The sequence below is a fragment of the Neolamprologus brichardi genome, chromosome 10, assembly GCF_056152115.1.
Source record: "Neolamprologus brichardi isolate AB-2024 chromosome 10, ASM5615211v1, whole genome shotgun sequence".
Taxonomy (NCBI): Eukaryota; Metazoa; Chordata; class Actinopteri; order Cichliformes; family Cichlidae; genus Neolamprologus; species Neolamprologus brichardi.
The window spans coordinates 12,773,964-12,790,550 of record NC_142113.1 but is presented as its reverse complement, the minus strand read 5'-3'; the positions used below and the strand labels follow the sequence as shown (position 1 = coordinate 12,790,550).

The following is a 16,587-nucleotide window of genomic DNA, read 5'->3' as shown; positions in this document are numbered from 1 at the left end:
AAATAACCATAATGGCTTTATAAAGGATAGCGCCACAAATTTAATCAAACACAACTACTTTGTGCTTTAAAAGCAGACAGCTTTGGTTATGCAGTACGTGATTACTGTTCTATAAAGGACTTCCAGTTTCTTGTCGCATTTGTGCCTTATGACCTTAAACATCTGTTGTCAGACTTGGCCTTTTATTTGACATGCTTCCACTTATGCTTCCAAACCTAGGCTGCTTTATTCTTTCCACTAGTGCTGAGGAAAACTGAATTGCAGACTTTTCACATCTTGCCGTTGAAGCGTCTAAAAATAGAGTTCTTTTTTTGAGCCTGTGCGCAACAGCACATGAATTGTTAGACATGTTAGACTGGGGTATTAATTGGGAAAAAAATATAGACTGCATTTCACACGGTTGTTGTAATTATAGGATTTTTGACATCATGTGCTGCAAAAAAATACTGTTGATGAATGTTTTCAACTCGCAGCTCAAATACAAGCATACTGCAATAAAGCATCTACAGAATATTATAATCACTCTGTATAGATAGTGATTCTACCTCTTCAGCCTCTACTGATAAGTGCATGCATAGTGGGCTTAAACCACTTTATGACCACATTAACGGCTTTTACCGGTAGTTTTGCATCATCAAATATAAATATTCAAGAAAAATCTGTTTGCATCCTGTCCAGCTAAAACATCCCACAGATGCTGCCAGGATGCACATTACCTAGAATAACAGAAAGACATGCTAGCTGTTTGCTCTTCAGCTTAGCGTCCAGCTTGTTTCCATTAGGAAACAATGCATTCACTGATGCATACTGCTAACAAAACAAAGGGAACACTCACAATATAAAACCAAGCTTGTTAAACTTCAGGGATATCAATCTATCCAGTTAGGAAACATAAACCCTTGTGGGTCCATTTTACCTGCTTTGGTGCAAATGAAAGGGACAACAGGTGCACTGGAGAGGCAACAACAAGAGAACCTCCCCGCAGAAGGGAATGGTTTAGTAGGAGGTGGTCACAAACCACTGCACTCCCCTTAACCTGCCTGAGTGATTTTTCCAGTTTTGCTTTTTTTTCAGTGTCCTTGTTGTTAGTGGTAGCATAAGAGGGTACCTGCAGTCGATTCAGATTACACAGGTTGTCCAACTCCTCCAGAAATGCACATCCAAACCTCTGTTACAGAGAGATCTGCTGCATCTCTCAGCGCAGTCTCAAAAACACAAAGAACATACCAGAAGACGGGGCACAGAACTGGAAGGGCATCGACCCGGCAACATGACAGGTATCTGTTTCCTTGTCCCAGGGAAAACAGGAGGATCACTGGCAGAGCACTACAGCATTACCTCCAGTTGGCTACTGATGGCCATATTTTTGATTAGATTTCCCTAGAAAGCCAGACATCCTTTAATGGGAACTTTGCTCGCAGCTCATCTGGCATTTTTTCTGAGAACACAAGAACTGGCAGGAACACCACTGGCACCTCATTTTCTTTATAGGTGAAGATTTCTACTTTTCTAACATGTAGGAGGTTCAGAGAGTCTGGAGATGCTGTGGTGAACGTCATGCTGCCCTCAACATTATCCAGCATGACTGGGTGGGTAGTGGTCTTTGGGCGGGCATGTCCTTGGAGGCGTACACAGACCTCCGAGTGCTAGTCAAAAATATCCTAACTGCTGTTAGATACTGTGATGAAATCCTCCAACCGTTTGTCAGACCTTATGCTGGTGCAGTGGACCCTGGGTTGCTCCTGATGGAGGACAGTTTCCGGCTTCATGTGAACAGTGTGTAGACAGCTCTTGAACAATGAAGATCATTGACTGTCTGTGATGTTCCTCAGAACAGAATCCAATTGAGATCCTCTGTAATGTTATGTATCAGTATACCAGACACTGACAAATAGCACCATACGCTGCCCAGAAGCGAACTCAACTCATAATCCAAATTTGAGAAGGGATCCCCTAAGACACCATCGACGGTCTCATCAGGCGTGTGCCCAGATGTTGTCTGGAACGCACACAGACTCAGAGGTCAGCCTGTGTTTTTTTTTTTACTTTGACTTTTGGTGTGATTTTCAATCCAGCTCTCAAAGTAATGATGTTCATGGTTTCAACCCCTTGATGATCTTCTGGCATTTCCTGTTACACCACCTGAGTTGGTGAATATGTTCAGTGTTTCTAGTTTTCTCTTTGACCCTGTCCTTTACAAGCCGGCACAGTTGCATGTTGCATTTTGTTCACTGGCTTCTTTATTTAGTGAACATGTGACCCTGTGACAGCGCAGAGCAGGTATCCCCATGTGGCATAAACCAATGTGACTTCCCTCACGTCCCTGTGTAAAACAATCTGAAGCCCTCCTGCTTTCCTCTGCTCTTGCAGACGCAGCTCTTTGGCAGTGGAAAAATAACTTCCCGCCAGGCAGCAGTAAACACATTAAGAGGTTATTTAATATTGTCACAAAAAATAAAACTGTTGTCCTGACTTTGTTCATATGCAGCACCCAATCCTCTCAAACCTCACAGCTCTGAACAGTGAAGCTCAACTCCTCATCGCAGCACGAGTTATCCACTGTTTATTTCTTCATTCTTACTGTCTTATGCACATAAAGTTCAATTTCCTTACTGCGTCTGCTGTTCGCTTCTCAGGCGAGGACAGCAGCTCACCTCTATTTCCATTCTGAGATAGAGCTATAAGAATCCAGTTTAAAGGCTCAGATCTGCTGTGCACATACAGGTTCATCCCACCAACAGCAATTTTGTTGATGGACTCAGACTAAAAAAAAAGAAACGGAAAAGACATGTGACGGTGTTGGTGCTACTGGAGCTGCTGTGTGTACCTCTTAAGCTTGAAAAGGTGAAGAGAATCAGGGGGTGAGGGGTAAAAGAGAGAGAGGCAACAGTGACAGACAGATGTGGGTGTTTGTTAGGTGATGAATAAGATGAGAGTCGACAAAGAGTGAAGAGAGCTGAATTTCTCCAGCTGGATATTAATCATGGATGGAAGGCCTGTGTTAGTATTCTGAACAGAAACGCACAGAGCAGTAAAATAGCTTCACTTCACCACTGTAATAAAGTCAATGATGCGTAACTTCATTTCTGACCGTGATCAGGGGAATTTACTGTAGTTGGCTGGTGTTTACAGCTTCATGAGCCCAAATATATGATTTCATTAGTCCTTTGGGAGAACAGGCTGTCCGTTTAACCTTGACAATCAAAAGATAATGCAGTCATTTTGCCAATAGGATCGGATGATTTTCGATGAGCTGAGAGGTGTTTATTTATGGCAGTGTGCTATTTTGCATGAATAACACGAGCTGGATGTTGCTGTGAGTCTGTAATTTGAGGTGAAGCATGCTGATTTTAAAAGGAATCGATCTTTTCTGACATTTTTTCTGGCTTTTTTTTTTTTTGCTTAAATGTTTGAGTGCAGCAGCCCCTTGATTATATAACAGGTGCACTGTGGCCATCCAAGACGCACACAGGCTGATCTGATGATAAAATGAGAGAGGGAGAGATGACTGAACCGAATCATCAACTATGTGTGGGTGACGGAATGGCTGTCTTAATGGAAAAGTCAAACGAACAGAAGCAAATGGTGAAAACATCCAGCAAATAACACATGAAATCGCAGATCTGTGAAATTATTTTACTCTGACTGCAATCATAAAAACTTAAAACTTAAAAACTCTTTTTTTTTATTTGACCAATCATTTCTAGACTTTAACTCCTAGTTTAGACTATATGTAGTTTTTCAACATTCCCTCGAAATCCACCGACACATAAAAGTAACAATGGTAGAAAAGTACACGTGTAAAATTGTTTTATGAAGCTTTTGATTTTATATGCATTTATATTTGCTTCTGCTGTTGCTGCATTTCTTGGTGCATTAAGCAGAGCATACAGTCTAAGGTCATGCATGCGCATTCTCGTGTGCCCGACAACGTAAACAGGACTTTCTCATGAGTAAAACACTACTGAAGGATAAAAACGCCCGTTTTCCATCAGTGATTCATGAGTCATGATGATTTAATGCATGAATTAATGCAATGTGCATCCTGAATCCTGACAAGTGGAATAGGCCACCAGCTGTTTCTTTGCAATAAATTATGCTTAATTTCAGAAGAAGCACAAATTACTTTTTATTTATACAATTTGCTAATGAGATTTGCTATTATTTATATTTTGTTATGATTTCTTGAGCCTGTGCCGTGCATGTGTGCAATCAAAGTTTCTATCAATAAATCAAATGCTTCCCGTCGGTCGAAAACATGCACTAAACGCGCTCCACTTCCTCATCTAAACCAATCAGATTGTGTGTGCCCACATATAACCATCTTATGTGACCTCTGTTGCAGAGGTTGTTGCTATATATGGTTGTTGGCCTTGTCCACAGGCATATTTTAGATGCGAGCTGGACCTCAAGATATGCATGATGTATTTAAGCATTTGACAGTGAAATCTGACTAGTGGAAGTCTGCTGTGGGGCAGAGCAAGCTGCCCAGTAAGAACAGATAGGGTGCTCACTGGGAGGGAGGCCTTAAAGAGACAGACAGAGGCTGAATGCAGGGGTTGACAGGGAAATATGCACAGCTGGTTTCCTTTAGATGTCTTGTTTTTGATGCTAATTACTGAACAATATGTATGTAACTTGATTTTCTATTTAAAGAATAACCTCTTTGTTCCTTCATTTTGTACAGAAACTCAAAATGAAATAAGAGAACTTTATACTTTATTGATAATACTCTATTCCGTAACTGTAATGCTAAAATCCAAACATTTCTAGCCTCTTTCTAGCGTTGTGACCTGTGCGGAGCAGAGGGTCAGAAATATCAGAGCAGGTCTGCTGCACTGACCAACATTTCCTTCAGTCATTACTAATATTAGGACGGCTGTCATGCCTCTGATTTAATCCTCCTTGGTGGTACTGAACCAGTTTATTATACACAAATAAAATGAAATACTTAACACCTTGTAAGACTCGGTGTCTGTTTAGTGTTTGTGGCCGCGGCTCATTTCCATGGGCCCACAGATGGCAACAGATAGGCCTTGTTGTAAATCTTTTATACAGCGGCAGCACAGCCCAGCGCTCGAACATTTGGACGCTCATGTGTCAGGATATTTGTCCATTAAGAGCTGTGGCCAGTGCACTGACTTCCCCATTATTTCTAGTTGATTACCCAAGCAGTTGCATTTACAGCAAGGATAAGTGAAGGGCACCGGGCAGCAGAGCATTGCCATAGGGAGCAGGCATCCCGCGTGAGGCCCATTTATTCAGATAGCCGCTGCTTCACTTGCAAGATTAACAGCATAAAGACTTCCCTCTCATCTCAACCTTACATTCAATTTTTTTTTATTATTATTTCTGCACAGGCACTCAGCAGCTCTAACTTTCAGTATGTCACAGCGATTATTGACATCTCTTCTGAAATTAGGAGAAACTTGGCATAAATCTTTGTTTGAATCCATGACCTGAACCTGTTCTTTGTCCTTTGCACTAGTCTGCTCCCAGTTCTCCCGAGGAGTTTACGCCATCTTCGGCTTCTACGACAGGAAGTCCATGAACACGCTGACCTCCTTCTGCGGGGCACTGCACACCTCCTTCATTACTCCCAGCTTTCCCATCGACACCGACGTGCAGTTTGTCATCCAGATGAGGCCCAGTTTGCGGGGAGCTGTTCTCAGCCTGCTGGACCATTACAAGTGGGAGAAGTTCGTCTACCTTTACGACACTGACAGAGGTGAGAGCGGTTATGGCTGGGAAAGCATGCTTGTGTACACCTTTGCAAATGCCACAAGCTTCAGCAACGTTTAGGAGTAGAACGTCTCACTGCAGGAGAAAGTGGATTAAGTTATCGCCATCCCTGCTCAGGCAAACACGTTATTATACAGGCTATAAGATTTGTCTTTAATATGTAAATCCCTTATCCCCAATCCTCATTCTAAGTGGTTTGATACATTTTAATCTTTGTCAGTAATGATCCCAAATTGCTTCAGTGTGCGGCTGAATCCTGCTCACAGAGGCGCTCGATAGTTTCTTGCTTCCGAGAAATGAGTCATTCACAGGTGCTGCTGATTCTGCTGCAGTACTACGACTGCAGCCGCCCGAGTCTCTAATCCTAGGCGCTCGCTGATTATCATTTAGCTCTAATTGGATTATTTAAAGACGGAGCACAACACCCTCCAACTTCTGCATGTGTTTTATGCCCTCTCGCTCCCCTCATGTGGGCCAACTATTTGCAGACTTGGGTCCCCCGAGAGGTAGCATGCAGTCACAATCTGTCTGTACAAACTGGACCATAAACTGATCGCAGACTTGCTGTCACAGTAAAGCTACAGAGCACAGTGTCAAGTCAAACGTATTTTCAAATCGTCCGTTGCAAATAAATTAGAAGATGCAGGAGATGCCGTTTTCCGGCTTCAGTGTCTGCTCTTAAATGTGCCAAACTATTCAAGAGCTGTGCATCCAAGTATTTTTAAACTGACACAGAGAATTTCTAGGACAGGAGTGCACTCCTTTTTCGCTTCCCCCTGCCTCACGTTTATATATTTCCAGCTCAGGTGTCTGATCCACCGCACGGTGATGAATCTGATCGCAGAAGCTGATGGTTGTCCAATCGTCAGCTTCTGCGACAATTGTGGATGTGATTAATGAGTTTGTAACCTCTCCATGGCAAAATCAACCTTCTCAGAAGTGTATCCCAATATGGCCCTTAGAGCTCCGCTTGACTTTGTTGGCCTCTTTCACCTGCTGTGCTGAGGCTGATGGGCCACCATCTGTAATACTTTGCTCATTTCCACAGCACCACACAGTGTAAACACTACAGTTTAGGATGGATTTCCACATGCTGCACAGCTTGTGTTTGTTGAGAGACTAGTTAGCCATCCTATTTTGGCTCGCGGTCCCATCCTGCTCTTCCCATCAAGGCTGTGAGCAATATAGCCACCACTCATCCAAATGTCACTTTAATCTTCATTATAAGAAGAGGGCCTCTATTTAGGGCCCTAAGAGGGATTGGCAGGGGGCACTCAAGAGATGCTTGTGTGAATAGCTTTGGATGGTTTGTGGGGCAATATGACAGTAATATGCTGCAGAGGCATTTTACAGTGATATGTGTTATGTCTGTCCCTTAACAAGACACAGCCTTTTATTAGAGCAAAAGCAAAGGCATCTTAGGGGCAGCTATAAATGGGGAATGTCTTTTAAATTAGATTTTCCCCACAGCTCAGATCAAGCACTTTATTTAATCACTTTAAGCATAATTATGAAGAAATACAAGACATTTTTTCACACAGTTTCTCCCCACCTGGAATTTTTTGTACTTATTGGACAACCACCATAAATAACGGTGAATATAAGAGTTGTATGGACAAATGTAAGACCGTTGGATGTATGTTGGCAACTATTTGTTTTCTATGAGATCATGTTTTTCTGCCTTTTTGGTTCTTTAAAAAGCGACTGTGGTACTCACCAGCCTCAAATGAATTAGATTTATGCTTCTGGACCCACATGCAGAAATAATATAGCAACATGATGTATATGAAGTTAGTAGGTTTCACCTTAAAACAGATCAAGCATATCTTGCACACATAGAACTTTATGTCCTTGTGAAACTTTTTCATGACTGTTGCAGTGGTTGTAGAGTGGCTTGGATAAAACTAGTAGCAGACCCCAGGGTAAAGACCTTGAACTGGCAGGATTTATATGGGACACACCTTAACAGCCTCAAGTCAATTTACAAATTGGAGCCATTAAAACAGTGCTGGGATGTTCTATTAGCCTCTCAAAGTTGTTGCTCCTGTCTATGGTAAGTGAATATTAGTATTATTAATGAATGGTGTAGCCCTGCCCCGTGTATACGTGTCTGACTGTTTAAATTTTTCATAATAAAAAAGGCAGCTACTTTTTTGAAAAGAAGTATATTTTGGGTCACATTATTAGACTTATATTCTATACACGTGACCGAATTTTAGATTTTGTTGTGTTCCTTTGTTAATTTGGTCATACAGTCTTTGCTGTCTCTTTTTGTGTAATTTTTAATTAAAAAAAAAAACAGAAATAAACTTTTTTTATTAACAACTTAGCTCAACACGGGGTACCTCATCCACTCGGCTAGGCTAACTTTGGAGACCTTTGGAGGACAACCCTGCTAACTGTAATGTTCAGTCCTGTCTCCATAAACTGCTTGTGTACTATTATAATGAGTTCTTCTATGTTTGGTGAATTATGCTTATAGTTTGGTTGCTAAAGTAGTATTTTATTAAACTTCATGTCAGATTGATAAAGCTTCGACACCATCAGTGCAGCCTCTGTGCTAGCAAGGAAACTGTAGTGACTTCCACAGTCGCTAGAGGCCGGGGATGGAGCCTGCCTATTTGCCTGAAGCACTGTCAACTTTACGCAATAATGCGAGAGGTGGAATTGTTTGCTTGTTTATTAAAGTGTTTACAGAGTAATGTCATCTCGCGATTTGGACTCTTACAACGTCACAGGCTCTAATGTAACAAGGCAAAACATGTTGTGCAGCGGTCAACAAAAACTACGGCTACCCAGCCCTCCTCTCTGTCAAAATCAAAACCAGTGAATGACAGACTGACAACGCCCTCTTAATGTCACCGCTAGCACCCACGTGACTCCCATTACACATCACCATAGCAACCAAACAAATGAAAACCCAGTGATCATCAAAATTCAATACATTCAATTATGGCTCCTACAGAAACTGTAGCTATTTTTAGCTTGATGCTATTGTTAAAATGATGAGCTGTGCAGAGAAAATTCAAGGTTTTCTCACCTGTCAAGAATTGAGTCACTCTTCACGTCTGCATGAGCAGTTTCCTGTTGGGACAACTTTGAACAGGCTAAAATAAGAATGCATAAACATTTATCAGTAGCAAATATGTTAAAAAAAAAAAACTTATTGTGAAACTGGCTGCAGATCCAAGGTGGTGCTGCTTTTGGTTCTTAGTCAGTCAATTTTCTCTATTTCTAACACAAATTGACATGAGAAATATTTTTGTGTGTCTACTATGCAAAAATACTTCAACAACTGACCTCCATCCTGGTCGCATAATCTCAGATTAGTAATGGGACCAAGCCTCTAGTTATGAAGACACCTTTTGCCTGCAGTCAGGATTGGGACTTCATATGTAGTGTGCAGTTGTTAGCCATTGCTACAGCTTTTCCTTCTGATCTTCTAATGCTTACTTTGTTGGTGAGTTAAGCGAGTTTTTACCCCCCGCCCCCCAAAAAAATGTCATTTTGATTGAGCTAATAGATTTAATAATAATTTAAGCATTTCATACCAAAACTAGTCTTTCTTGATCAACTTGATTATCGAATGCAAAAAGAGCATACGTTTGTTAAAAGTAGATTTGCTGTTTTTTTTTTTTTTTAAATCATTGCAGCCCGAGGGCATAACTACTCATCAAAGCTGTATCTGTATGATGGGATTTTAAATGTAACAGAAAATAAAAATGCCCAGGGAAACCACTCACTGTAGCCATTCATAATATATTTAAATTTCAAATTTTGAAAGCTATTAATATCAAATAGGTTCAGCTTCACTTTCATGTTGGAGATGCCTTCCTCTGACAGCAGTGCTGTGCTGATCTAAACTAGTTTAACTGACATATGCACAATAAGTCTAAACCGCGAGTGGAGTCGCTCTTTATTTATTTATTTATTTTACTGGCGTCTCGTACTGTTTCATGCAACCCACGTCTCCTTCGATGAAGTGATTTCTTCATAAACTGAACTGATACAAAAGGAGAAGTGCAGCAAGCCTCGCAGCACCAGGAGGAGCACAACAAAGCGGAAAACAGACTACACACTTTTATGCACACGAGTCATTACGTACAAGTTTATTTTCTACAGTGCAGCATCTCCTATTTATCCTGGATGTACTGGCTCTGAATTGTCCTCATTAAATAGACTAATGGCTGCTGGCAAGCAAAGACCTTTTGAACTGATGAACATCTGGATGTTACCAACTGGCCACAGAGAGAAGCTCCTCACCAGGTTTTCTCATGTTTGGCTTATTTACAATAAATTGCATATTCATCATAAAGCGTAATATGTCTTTCATGCCAGTTAAAAAGAGTTGCTGGGTGGTGTTTGTCAAAGTTATTACACTTTACAAAATTTGCATAATGTGCTGATGAGCCAAAAATTTATTACTACGAAAATATCAGCTATAAAATGTGTTTCTAATAGCTGATTTTAAGTCAGAGGAATCTTTGTTTTGCTGTCTAAATGCCTTAAGCAGCAGTTTTTGTAATGGTCCCAACTGTTTAGCTCTAAGAAGACATTAGATAATGTCAGCAGAGATACAGTTCAACTTTGATTGTTAAATATAAGATATAAAAAATATTTTAAAAAACACATAAACAATACAAATACATAAAAACATATCCATAGCCCATAATGCATCCCAGAAAGACTTTCAGAAATAAAGATGGCGATGGGTTCTCAATCTGTAAAAGGCTGCACTGATAAATAGTTTAATAACTTAAAAATAACTTTACTTTATATCCGACTGCACAATGTATAAAAATAGGGTACGCAATGCCATTAAATTATTTAGAAACTCTTTATATGCAACGGAGAAGGCCAGAAATTAGGAAAGCCTGCATTAAAAACAGACTCTGTATTGGTGACTGTACAGAAAATCACTTTCAAGAATCGGTAAACACAGTTCTTCACTGCATCTAAAAATGGAAGAGTCTTCTTCTCATTGGAAAAAGACGAAATCCATAAGCAACAATTAGAAAGGCTTCCACTCTCTCTGGGCCTGAGGTCATTTAAAATGAAGCAAAGTAGAAAACTTTTTTTTTTTTTTTTGAAAATATTTTTATTGAAAAAAGAAAACAACAGTACTTGCAGTTACCGAAATACAATCAACCTTTCTTCATTTTCCTAAGTAAATAAACTTATATATATATATATGAAAAAAAACAATGCATTCTAAAACAAAGACACACCCCCCCCCCCCCCCCCCCCCCCCAGTCCCACACAGATCAACACAACCATCAAACATATTAGAGGAATATAACAGTAACAGAAGTACATTTAAACAGGAAATACCTCTAAACTAGCAAAATAAGAGATAAAGGGTTGCCACTTGTGAAAAAATTTGGCTGTGCAACCTCTCAACGTATATTTAATTTTTTCAGGTTTTAAAAAAAAACATGACATCTTTAAGCCACCGGGTAATAGTAGGATACTTAACAGACTTCCAATGCAAAAATATTAGACGTCTCGCTAATAGGGATGTGAAGGCTATAATATCCTTTTGTGTGGAATCAAGTGTAAGTGAGTTAATAGGAATCCCAAATACAGCAATCAGAGGACAAGGACGAAGAGTTACCCCAAGAACAGTTGACATAATAGCAAAATACCCTGTCCAGAAACTTTGTAGCTCAGGACACAGAAAAAACATGTGGCTAAGGTGACAAGGAGAACCATGGCATTTATCACATTTATTTTCCACTTCTGGATACAATTCAGAAAGTCTAGACTTAGAGAAATGCACCCTGTGTATGACCTTAAATTGAATAAGTCCAAGACGAGCACAGGAGGTGGAAGATCGTACCCTCGCTATAGCCTGTTCCCAAGACTCCTCATGTATTCGAATTCCTAGTTCTCCTTCCCATGTACACTTAAGCTTAACATTAGAGTGGTTACTAAAAGACAGAATAGCATCATAGAGTTTCGAAATGGCTCCTCTGTGATGAGGAATAAATGATAACGTAGTTTCCCACTGCTGTTCTGGAGGTAAAGAGGGGAAATTTGGGAAACACTTGGCAACAAAATTTCAAATTTGAAAATAGCGAAACAAATGGGTAATAGGGAGATTATAACGAGAAGACAAGTTGGGAAAACTATCGAAAACACCATCAACATATAAATGTTTGAACTGTTTTATACCCTTGTCACACCACACTGAGAATGTCGAGTCCAAAAGTGAAGGGGGAAACAAATGGTTGTCACTTAGAGGACCCGAGGAAGACGGCATTACAAAATTAAAGTGACGTCTAAGCTGAAACCAGATTTTGAGTGTGTTAAGAACCACCTGATTATCAGTGTACAGAGAGGGTTTTACGGGTAAAGAGGAATAGAGCAAAGCCGGTAAAGAAGAGCCCTTACATAATTATAGCTCCAATTTACACCACGAGGAACCAGAAGATTTTAGCCAGTAGCAAAGTTTATGGATGTGAGCGGCCCAGTAGTAGGCTAAAAAATTAGGTAATGCAAGTTCTCCACTATATCTGCATCGCTGCAGCAAAGTTTTAGAAACCCTAGGTGGCTTCCCTCTCCAAATGAAAGAACCAGAAAACTTTTTTTTTTTGACCAACCAAAATTTGAAATTCTTTTTGGAAATCTCGAGCACACGAGGTAGTAGAGAAATCACACTGTCCAGCTATTAGTGCCAGTCCTAAAGCCAGGCTCTGTGATGGTAAAGGGGTGCATTAGTGCACATGGAATGGATAAATTGCACATCCGCGAGGGCACCTAATCCATTTCAGTTAGATACAGGGTGTAGCTGATCTACTGTATTTCCATTTTTATGTATTACGCAGCCTGTGATATTGTTTTGGAATCACTGATCCTGAAACAGACATAACCAAATAAGGTACCTCAGAACTGTAATTAAGTACAGTGCTTCAGTAAAGGTACCTGTATGAGATCTGACTGTGCAATCTAATGCTCATTGTTGACTATCATTCTCTTGATTCATGAACTCTACATAATGCAAACTGGATCTTAATTTCTTTATGCGGCCATCAAAATGAAGAAGTAGCATCTAACAACATTAACCGCGGCTCTCTTCTCCTGCCGCTGTGACAAATGTAGACGGCGGGGACAATTTGCCTTCGATGTGTAATCACACTGCCCTGCTGCTGAATGTCTGCTTGGTTTCTTCTCTGCAAGGAAAAATCTGATTAATTGCGCACTGCTAAAGAGCTTCACTCAGCAGCCCGGCACACAGGCTCATTAACAAAGAATGGGAGAGCGGGAGAGCATGGCGCCACGCAGCTGTTCCACTCTGTGAACACCTTACTGCAGCTTCACTTTGAGATGGACACATATCAATAGGTGTAGACCCCCCTCCCGCATCTGCGAGTAACCACTGTTTTGCTGCCAGACACTAATATTGGGACTGAAGCAGAGATTCATCAGTCAAGCTCTTCTACTTCAAGAGAGCTTCTTTCCTCCCCCGTTCAAGGACTCTATTAGGCCTCGTAGTGAATGTGAAAGTGAGGCACACATGTGGCAGAATATCGTGCTCTTCTGTGAGGGCGCTGAAAAACAAAGACATGCAGATAAAAAAGGCTAACACTGTAAGAATCTCCTCTGTCAGATAGGATCTCTGAAATCATAATAGCAATTTATAACATTAATATAACAGATTGTTTAAACTTGAACAGCGCTTTTTTCCTTTTGTTTTACAGCTTGCTCATAAATGTGGCTTTGCAGAGTGAGTGTCGAAAAAGCTTTAGATTGCGTGGACTCAATTTCCTTTAGATTTGCAGCTAAGGCCGGTATTTATCTGGAAAGGCAGTTTGGATGCTGCATGCGTGGTGCATGTATGTGTGTGTGTACTGGGCGGTGACCTCATTGGTGAAAACCTCAAAGGGCGTTGTGCATTCACTGGGAAGACACAGCTGAGGCGTTGGCTGTGTCTGAGTGTTTCTGCCTGAACCGAACCTCCTCTGTTTTCAAGCACTCAATCCGCTCTGCCAGACGCCCAAAATGGCACCAATTGATCCTTGCACATCCACGCATGCAGAGGCAGCGCAGCTTGAAAACAACACCGATGGAAATGTAAGCTGCAGACTTTCTGCTCAGTACTGCAGCGTAGACTCTTTTATACCCACAAAAACTGAAGTACGTGAATTATTAATTCGGTGTATTAAACATTTTAGGGAGTTCGCCTGTTTAGGAGGAAAATGTATAAAATGTGTTGCTTTCATTTCTCACCACAGGTGAGTTTGGGGTTTTAGACGCTGCCTTATGCAGTGGACATTGTTGCTTTCAAATATAAAGAGATCGCTTTTGAACAGACGGCCTGACAGACTTGCAGTACTCAGACTGTAGCTAACTACTGTAGCTACAGTAACCCTGAGAAAGTCATTACGTAACTTGAAGCCGTTGCATCACTTTAAATCTTTGTTCCTTCCTCGAAAAATGGAGTTGCACTGCTCATTACAAATCACTCTCTGTGAGCATCACTGACAAACCACTCTGCCACGTCTGCCAAGATGTGTCGACAAAGCCGTGACTGTATCAGTCTAGCGGCTACAAACTGCTAAAGTGGCAAGGATGGATACATGTAAGAGACGTTAGGAAAGGGTTGTTGTTTTACATCTATGGTACTTGCAGGTACTTGCAGGTAGTGAAAGCAGTGAATTTTCTAGTGTAAGAAGAAAGAGTTCTGTACTTTGTGATGTTAATGCAGGAGCTGTCCAAGGTCCTGCTGATGCAAGACCTTGGACAGCTCTTTATCCCCTCTGTAATAAAAGTTGTACTGTGTCATGTTAGCTTCATCCATTCTTCTGTTGTCCATCTCTTTATATTTTATACTGTTTCAGCAATAAACATGCGAGCAAATTAGAATATCAGCTGTCTACAGATGCCTTTACACAAGCTGGACAAATAAACTCGATTTTTCAGCAAATGTTCTCGTTATATTAAGAAAAACATGAATTAATAACGGCTCTATTTGTTGTATAAAGTATGTGGGAAATCTTATAATACATAAAGTTTCATATGCCCCTGAAGGTTCTTACCTATCTAATACCTACATCAGATTTATGATGTCATCGTTTTTCTTAGCTACCACCTTTGAATGGCCTAAAATGGCCTGTTTGTACCATTTATGGACCTGTACCACCTTATAAAAGTTTTTCCTGTTATGTTCATTTCACAACAGATCACAGGACCATGTTCCCGTCGATCTTAAGTGAGCACCCAGAGAAGGCGCCGGTGTTTCTAGATGCTGTTTACGCTTGTTTATGAGTTCTAACTTGCTTTTGTTGATGCTGACTTGAGTTTCTGAAGCTAAATAATGACTTCCACTACAGAATTGTGACATTCAGTACAGTGTTTTCTGACTTTGCCCCGACCATATAGATGTTTCTTGGAGTTCTCTGAATATTTTAATGATATTATCATATTATGAAATCTCAGAATTCTTTGTAGTTTTACTATGAGGGTGATTTTTTCTCTCAGCTGATCACCACAAGCCTTTTTAAAAAGCGGTGAAACCTTAAATTCATCTTATAGGTTTCGCCTCTATGAGATGCATTTTTTATAGTATCCAGTCATGTTACTAATTTGTTGCCACTTAACCTAATTAACTGTGGGATATTCCCCCAAAACTGAAACATTGTGTTTGTACTGTTACTTTGTCACAGGGTTGCACATTTTGTTGTGACAAAGACTGTTTTTTTGAGGGGTAATAACACAAATAGATAAGGTTGGGGTTCAGTAACCCGTGATGAACATGCTTCTAACAGCGGTCTACTGCTTTGTGATGTCACAGTGTGCACTTGCATAACAGGGTGCTGTGAACAACAGTGAAATTTGTCAGGAAATAAAAGTCTAGCACTGCACAAACAAACACCATACATGTAACAAAGCTGCCTTTGCTAACACTGCTCTCACACGTTTGTTTTATAAACCCCTGAAATTTTGTGAGTATGCAACCTGAAGCTCGATCCGTCATATTTACCATATCTGTTACTGATGGCAATACATAATCAGTGCTTGCTTCTACTTCTCTGCCTCTTGAATCAGAGAGAAATCAGTACCTTAAAGACCAGGTGTGATTCCACTTATCCTGCTTTCGTTGTCTGTTCACTCCTGCCGGCTCAGGGAGGAAACAGAGTGAGCAGTTCAGAAGCATATTTGGGCAAAAATACAGATTTTTCTTCCCTCCGCAATTCAACGTTGTTATCTCAGCTGCTCACAGTTGAAGGAATAGCCTCATCTTCAAATGAGTGGGAAAGAAATAAAAGTGTATGGAGCTGTGAGAGAAGGAACAGAGGAGTCAGCAAAGCCTTTGTGTTTCTCCCGTGTCAGAGGGACAAGCGCTGTCAGAAATGCTGTCAGATGCACCGAACGCTTTTGACTTCATCGAATTTGGAGCCTCCTCCCATCTTTTTCTGTCACATCCGATTTGTCACATGTAATCTGCTCTAACCTTACCACCTTACACGGACAAATAAGAAACCAGGTGACTAATAGAGAGCCCCTCTGCTTTATCAGGCAGCTGCTCTGCTTATTCCTCGATTCTTGTCTCTGTGTCGCTCAAATGCCTTTCGTCTATTTCAGGGACACTTGCTTTCAGGATAACGCAAGGCCATTAGAACAGTAGTCTTCTTGCATTATGAAAGAGATTGATGTGATGTGCGTTTCCATGTTTGCCCAAGAGAAAACGCCATTTTTATTTTGCCTAAGAGAGAAAAAGACAAGGCTGTTAGTGCGGCTCTCGCTAATGGGCCATCCATTTCTTTGTGTGCGGTTTAAATATCTGCACTTTGTGTTTGTGTTAGTTTTCTCACTCCGTCTGTCTTTTATATTACATTTTTAGTG

The 16,587-nt window shown here is 40.7% G+C and overlaps 1 protein-coding gene across 6 annotated transcripts in view; it reads left to right on the top strand.

The window, feature by feature from the left end:
• LOC102795589 (glutamate receptor 3-like) overlaps positions 1–16,587 on the top strand; it is an 85,012-nt gene that overhangs the window by 19,478 nt on the left and 48,947 nt on the right. For all 6 annotated transcript variants that reach the window (XM_035912729.2, XM_035912733.2, XM_035912730.2 and 3 more), the window contains one exon: positions 5,489–5,728. In XM_035912729.2, the coding sequence (XP_035768622.1) occupies positions 5,489–5,728 (240 nt within the window). The remainder of the gene's footprint in view (positions 1–5,488; positions 5,729–16,587) is intronic.